The following is a 7,732-nucleotide window of genomic DNA, read 5'->3' as shown; positions in this document are numbered from 1 at the left end:
TACGTCCCTTATTGCACACATACACACAGAACGGCACGCTCCTCCCAGGAGGATTGGATCCTCTTTCTTGGATACAGTGTTACCATGGCAGCCACGTTTTCTGCACGTGTAGTACGAGACGGGAGAGGGTGAATGAGACCACTCCTATCGATTCACCGGCTCGCCTATTGATTCACAGTCAGCACTACAAACAACGCACGCTGAAATAAAAGGCAGTCGTGGAATGTACTTTTCAGTTCCAGCTGATTTTATTTCCTTCTCGAAGGAAAAGAAATACAAATAAAAACAACAATCTGTACAGAGGTCTGAGAGGCAGTGATTGACCCAAAACATTGGCTGTTTTTTTCGTTTTTTTTTTCCTTTTTAGTTTTAACATCAAAACGATATTGGCATGATTGGACAAAACATGGTCATACACAGCATATTGCACAAATGAAAAAAAAAAGATGTCTTGGAAAAGAGAAAACTCCTGGACCACAATCATCTTCTTCAAGGTGTCCAAAGATGGCCGTCCTAGTGCCTGTCGTTGATCATCATACATAAAACACACAATCTTTGCTTATAGTACAGTCAGTTTACATAAATATCTTCATGTTATTATTCTTTTAAAAATCTTAAACACAACAGCTATAGCTACATATACCTGAATCTGAAATACAAATGCTATTTTGCCATGCCATAATATAGAAATTAAAAAAAAACAAAAAAACAATTAGCCGTTTGCTATACTTAGCCAACAGGTACAGAAAGGTTAAATACTATTTTGGAACAGATGAAGCACTTCATACACCTCCTTCCCTCCTGTAGGCAAAGTGGAATGAGTGTGAGATTCCATCCAGTGGTTCAAATAAAACTTAACGAAGAAAAGCACAGAGAGGTATTAGCTCTAACAGTGACACTCTGGGGTCTTTTTTTTTTTTTTTTAACTGGAGGCACCACTCGGTCTTGGGAGCCTCGGTGGTGCGTTTATGTACTTGGCTGGTGAAACTGGAGTCACTGTGCCATTAAGAAGCATGTGGGTAAAAAATACTGTAAACACTGTGTGAGGTCAGATTGTGCCAAACCGAGCCCACCCCCCCGCCCACCCCTCTTTTCTCTCTGCACAATGTTGGAGGCTACCCCTCCCTCGCTCCCCTCTTCAACTTTCTATAGATTTTGTACAAAAATACAAGTAAAAAAATCATGACACACTCAAAAAGTGAGAGAGGTCAGACACTTTAAATAAGATACACTTCTAGCCCTTCCGCGCTGGATACAGACAGGTGTGTGTGCACACAAACACAAAAGACCTGCACGAGAACAATACTTCTATGTATCAAAAAATTTTGGCCGGTATAAATACATCAATATAAAAAAAGTCATCTTGACGCAGAGGAACTACAAACTTGAAGCACTCTAGGCAGAAAGGATGCAGATTGGGATGGGAAGGGGAGGCGTTGGTCCTGAATTGTGCACTGAGTTTTATTTTGAAGTCCTGCCGTTGAAAGAGAAGCTGGTGATCGTGAATTGTGTCCAAACCCCGAAAAAGAAAAGGTCTCACACATTGCGTAATTACGCAGCAATGAACATGAAACAACAGCTAAATCCTCCTCATCCAGGAGAGCATGCGCGTTGAAGTACTTGCGGGAGGGGAGGGGGGGGAACAAATACACCTGAATAACAACTTCATGGTACCAAGTGTCCCTTTTTCCCTCCCTAATGTTCAGTTTCTTAGCAGTTCTCTTGTGAGAAGTCAGTTTCTCTCTGCGTACATTCACTCCTCCTCTGTGTCCAAATGCAGACTAAGCATTTCACCCCCACGTCTGACGCACCAAGCGCACCGTCTCCTCTTCGTCACGGTTTGTCTCCAACTGCCCCTCGGCTCCTCTCAGTAGGTGAACACCAAGTTGGAGATGGTGGACTCCAACCAGTCTCCTGAGATCATCTCGCTCACCTCCCGGGTGCAGTAGTCGGGGAAGTCAAAGTGGGAGCCGGCACCGCACTCCCCGAAGCTCCAGTCCAAGTCCCGGTCCAGCTCCGCGTCTGAGAACCCCATTCCGCCCAGAGACATGCTCTCAAAGCCGGGGCTCGGGTTCAAATCGAGTCGCTCGTCTTCAAACTCTTCGTCCGAAGAGGAGGAGACTGACGACGAGGAGTGCGAGGCCGATGGTGTGGGTGAGGACGCGCGGGAGTACCTGAGGCGGGCGGTGTGTGACGACTCGCTGCCCCCGGGGCTCTGCTCCTCGTACAGGCTCAGTGGGTCGCTGGACTCGGCCGAGCTGCTCAGGGTGGGACTCGCCGGGACTCCCACGGAGGGGGGACCGCTCTCTAAGCTCCCTGCACCGGTCAACGCGAAGCTGCGCCTCGCCTCCGCGCGCTTCTCGGGGATCTGCCTGGCTCCAGACCTGGATTTGAAGAGGGTCTGGTGGTCACCGGGGGACGGGTGGTCCTGACTCAGGGGGGTGGACTTGCTGCTCTGCTTTTGCGTCCGGCTGGTTGCTTTAGACGGGGGGCTTCTTTTGGCTTTGCTGCTTCTCTCCGAGCTCTTCTCCTTACTCGCCCCACTCCCGGACTTAACCTTCTTCCTGGGCCGGTACTTGTAGTCTGGGTAGTCGGCCATGTGCTTGAGCCGGAGCCGCTCCGCCTCCCGGATGAAGGGGATCTTATCTGCGTCTTTCAGCAGCTTCCAGCGTTTGCCCAGCCGCTTGGAGATCTCTGCGTTGTGCATGTCTGGAGACTGCTCCATGATCTTCCTCCTCTCGATCTGCGACCACACCATGAACGCGTTCATGGGTCTCTTAATGTGGCCTGTTGGGGTTTTGCACCAAGCCAAGTCGTTCCGCTCCCCGGAGGAGGGAGACGCCGGGGTGGGGGAGACATCCATCTCCAGGTCCATCTCTCCAGTGTCCGTGGAGTCCCCGGCTGGGGAAAGAGCGTGGCCGCTTTCTGTGTGGCTCATGTGTTGCACCATCCTTGCACCCCACTGTGCGAAAAAAGTGCGTAAAAGTGCGTAAAAACAGCACACACTCTCTCTAAACACTTGTTTTTTTCAGTTCACACAAAAAGTTTCCCCTCTGTTTGTCTCTCTCAGGCTCAACTTTAGTAAAGAGTCGAGAAAAAAAAAACACGATCCAAGCGTAAACTTTCAACTGCCTGTGCGGCTGAAAACTCGGCCCAGTGGACTGAGAACACGCCACTGTGGACGGCACCAGTGCGAGTCCCTCAAGTGGACGTCTGCAGCGCGGTTTGTGTGTGCGGTTGAGGAACCATGTGGCTGAATGGAGCAGCTGCGCTTTCTCATAGTCTCCTCGTTTCCTGCGCGCTCTGTCAAACGTTACTGTAAACACAACAGCCACAGAGTCCGGCTTTATAGCCTCCTCGCGGGGCACCACAGCCAATCAGCGTGAAGCTTTTCTCAAGGGTCACGCCTTCTCTCCTTCTCATTGGTTGGAAAACAAGACATGGGGAAATAATAATAATAATAATGTGCAATGAGGATCGGTGTGTCTGACCTCATTCCTGTCAGACTCTGGAAGGGAGACCATCTATTCATCGCACCCCATATTGTGATTTATGTACTGCTGAAATCAAAGTTTTCATTTAAATCACCAAGTTAGGCGCAATACCGAGGCAAGGAGGTGACAGGCAGCCATGTTTTTCACAGTTATACGACTATAGCTCATATTGTTGATGGGCTTATCACCAGCGAATTAGAGCATGTAACCATCCAAAAAGAATGTTCTTAAACATTGAATAAGGCTCCGCCAAGGCTAAGCAGTGCTACGCCCCCCCCCCCCCCAGCTTCCAGCCTGTTCACATGTCCATGTCATGTAGGATCACGTTATATCCTCTATGTCGCTAGATGTCAGGCTAGAGCCAAAGGGAGCTCATAGAGCGTGCATGTGGAAGTGTGTGCGTGTGTACAGTAGTTCTATATATACAGATCTGTCTATCCTTAAACAGAGATGATGTCATGTGCTGCTACAGATGACTGACAGGCTAAGGCATGCTTTCGTAACACAACCAGAATGAAAATATGTTTTTATGTTTTATTTTCCATCAGTTCCTGGATTTTTTTCTTACATAACGTGAGTTATGCAGCCACCTATTTTATATTCAGAACTAACAATGTTAATACTTTGTTTGGTTTTGAATAGATGGGCAACAAGAAAATTAAAAGACTGCATCCATCCATTTTCTTCGCCTTATCTGAGTCAGGGTCACAAGGGCAACAGTCTCAGTATAGAAGCCCAGACTTCCTTTTCCCGTCCCTCTTCCAGCTCCACCGGGGGACAACAAGGCGTTCCCAGGCCAGCTGTGAGACATAATCCCTCCAGTGTGTCCAAGGTCTGCCACCTCACCAGGGAGACATCCGGTCACCCTAACTGAGTAAATTCTGGCTGCTTGTATCCGCAATCCTGCTCTTTCGGTCACTACCAAAAGCTCATGACCGTAGTTGAGGTAGGAGCGCAGACCGACCAGTGAATGGAAAGCTTTGCCTTCCGGCTCACCTCTCGCTCCACTCGGATGCTTCGGTACGACACACGCTGAAAACATGTTCGTAATGTGCTCAAAATGCAATTAATACCATCCACCCATTTCCTATGCCTCACTAAGGGTCGTGGTGGTAGGCTGGGGTTGACTTTGGACAGGGGCGGGGTATTAGTCGCCAGTCAATTGCATGCAAGGCACATACGTATAAACAAACAATCTTTCACAGTCATACCATACCTATGGACTATTTAACATGCAGAACAAGCAACCTCTGGCTGCATGGTGGACGAGTGGTTAGTGTGCAGGCCACACAGCTAGGAGACCCAAGTTCAATTCCACCCTCGGCCATCTCTTTGTGGAGTTTTCATGTTCTCCCCGTGCATGCGTGGGTTTTCTCCGGGTACTCCGGTTTCCTCCCACATTCCAAAAACATGCTAGGTTAATTGGCGACTCCAAATTGTCCATAGGTATGAACAAATGGTTGTTTGTCTATATGTGCCCTGTGATTGGCTGGAGACCAGTCCAGGGTGTGCCCTGCTTCTCGAAGACAGCTGGGATAGGCTCCAGCTCCAGCAGTAGAAAATGAATGAATGAATTAATAAATTACTCCACACAGAGATGCCCAAACCAGATTCAAACCTAGATCTTCCCAGTCTCCTGATTTTGTGGCCAAACACTCATCCACCGTGCGGCCCTGCCATTCATTTTGTAGCAAAATCAACACAAGAGTATATACTGTATGTTTTTCTAAATGCTAATAATAATAAAGTTTGGAGAAAAAAGCCATAATACGCCACAGTATTACAGAATTATAAGTATTTGTATTTTTTTACAACGACATGAACATAAGTATTCACTGCTCGATATTTCGCAAACACACCTTCAGCAGCAATTCCAGCCTTGGGTCTTTTTGACAATGCCAAAAGCTTGGACCTTGAAAGCAGTAGACATTTTTTGTAATCCTTCCCCCTCATGGGTCATCAACTGTGGGACTTGATGTAGACAGGTGTGTGGCCTTTCCCAATCATGCCCAATCAGCTAAACCTACAACAGGTGGACTCCAATGAAGTTGGAGAAAGACCTAAGTGGAAACAGGATACACCTGAGCTCAATGGCAAATCGACTTATGTACATGCAATATGAATACTTTCCATATTACTTATATTATATTTACTATATTATATTTACTTAGTAAATTATATCCTAATATGAAAAACACTTTAGGTTGATGGTGGGACAGTGTATCTCCTTCATCGTCCATCATGCCCTGTGATGCTTATGTACTGTATAAACAATGAGCTCCAGCATGTGTCTTTCATCACAAGCATGCACCTGCCACCATATTTGTTATCCCCGTGTCTACTCCTTGGCCCCAACGCACACACTTAGCAAACACTCACTCATCATGTCTTTCAACAGGTAAAGCGGGTCTACCTGTAATCTTATCTTGCCGTTTGAGCTGCAGCTGTCAGGTAGTTTCCACTCTGTCCCCGCTGGCAGACGTCCCGCTCAGGCTGTGAAGGCGATGGCAGGGTGCAGAACGCCATCACCACCGGCCTATATCGATATCGCCACCGCCATCTTCAGAGCTGCAGGATCCCTGGTGCAAGTACCCCGAATACACCAACACTTTGTCTGGGCTTTGTTGACGCCTGGAGGGATAGTGTCATGATGAGAGAGTGCGGTGGGAGAATGGGACTTGAACAATGACTTCATAAAACTGACAAAAAAAATAAGGGAGCATGCTGTGGTGTTTGTTGTGCATGCTGATTTCAAGACGTGTAGTTGATACTTGGTGTTAAGTAAGGAGTCATCCAGGAGGAACAGTCTCCTAAAAATGTGAATGATATATTTTATCTTCACTGTTTATTTATTAGGATAGGAGCAGCTTGGTAAACAATACTAGTTTGTACTCATTTATAACCCAAAAGGTATGCTGGGCAGCCCACATGCACACTTCCCTAAACAGAAGTTACCCAGCATGCCTTGCAGATTGTAAATTAGTATAAAATAGTATTGCACTTTGGTATACAGTGCATCCAGAAAGTATTCACAGCGCTTCACTTTTTCTACATTTTGTCATGTTACAGCCTCATTCCAAACTGAATTAAATTAATCTCTTACCTCAAAATTCTACACAAAATACTCCATTATGACAATGTGAAAAAGGTTTTTTTGACAGGTTTTGAATTTATTAAAAATAGAAAACAAAAAAATCACATTTACATAAGTATTCACAGCCTTTGCCATGAAGCTCAAAATTGAGCTCAGGTGCATCTTTTTTCCACTGATCATCCTTGAGATCTTTCTACAGCTTAATTGGAGTCCACCTGCAGTAAATTCAGTTGATTGGACATGATTTGGAAATATAATAACTGTCTATATAAGGTCCCACAGTTGACTGTGCATGTCAGAGCACAAACACCAAGCATGAAGTCAAAAGAACTGTCTGTAGACCTGCGAGACAGGATTGTCTTGAGGCACAAATCTGGGGAAGGATACAGAAACATTTCTGCTGCTTTGAAGGTCCCAATGAGCACAGTGGCCTCCATTATTCGTAAATGGAAGACGTTTGGAACCACCAGGACTCTTCCTAGAGCTGGCCGGCCTTCTAAACTGAGCGATCGGGGAAGAAGGGCCTTAGTCAGGGAGGTGACCAAGGCCCCGATGGTCACTCTGTCAGAGCTCCAGCGTTCCTCTGTGGAGAGAGGAGAGCCTTCCAGAAGGACAACCATCTCTGCAGCAATCCACCAATCAGGCCTGTATGGTAGAGTGGCCAGACGAAAGCCACTCCTTAGTAAAAGGAACATGGCAGCCCGTCTGGAATTTGCCAAAAAGCACCTGAATGACTCTCAGACCATGAGAAACAAAATTCTCTGGTCTGATGAGACAAAGATTGAACTCTTTGGTGTGAATGCCAGGCGCCATGTTTGGAGGAAACCAGGCACTGCTCATCACCAGGCCAATACCATCCCTACAGTGAAGCATGGTGGTGGCAGCATCATGCTGTGGGGATGTTTTTCAGCAGCAAGAACTGGCAGACTAGTCAGGATAGAAGGAAAATGAATGCAGCAATATATAGAGATATCCTGGATGAAAACCTGCTCCAGAGCGCTCTTGACCTCAGTAGACTGGTCATGTACCTTGACCATATAGACAGTAGACATTAGGACACAGCCAAGATCTCAAAAGATTGGCTTCAGAACCACTCCGTGAATGTCCTGGAGTGGCCCAGCCAGAGTCCAGACTTGAATCCGAT

The 7,732-nt window shown here is 46.7% G+C and overlaps 1 protein-coding gene across 1 annotated transcript in view; it reads right to left on the bottom strand.

The window, feature by feature from the left end:
* Positions 1-229: 229 nt before the first annotated feature.
* sox4a (SRY-box transcription factor 4a) overlaps positions 230-7,732 on the bottom strand; it is a 70,343-nt gene continuing 62,840 nt past the window's right edge. The window contains exons 4-6 of the mRNA XM_078792038.1: positions 5,908-6,125; positions 5,354-5,554; positions 230-2,962 (exon numbers count right to left, since the gene is read on the bottom strand). Coding sequence (XP_078648164.1) covers positions 1,868-2,950 — 1,083 coding nt within the window. The 5' untranslated portion in view covers positions 2,951-2,962; positions 5,354-5,554; positions 5,908-6,125 and the 3' untranslated portion in view covers positions 230-1,867. The remainder of the gene's footprint in view (positions 2,963-5,353; positions 5,555-5,907; positions 6,126-7,732) is intronic.

The sequence above is a fragment of the Doryrhamphus excisus genome, linkage group LG7 (assembly GCF_037039965.1).
Source record: "Doryrhamphus excisus strain RoL-2023G ecotype Guam linkage group LG7, RoL_Dexc_Guam_v1.1, whole genome shotgun sequence".
NCBI classification, from domain to species: Eukaryota; Metazoa; Chordata; class Actinopteri; order Syngnathiformes; family Syngnathidae; genus Doryrhamphus; species Doryrhamphus excisus.
This window is presented reverse-complemented; position numbering and strand designations above follow the sequence as displayed.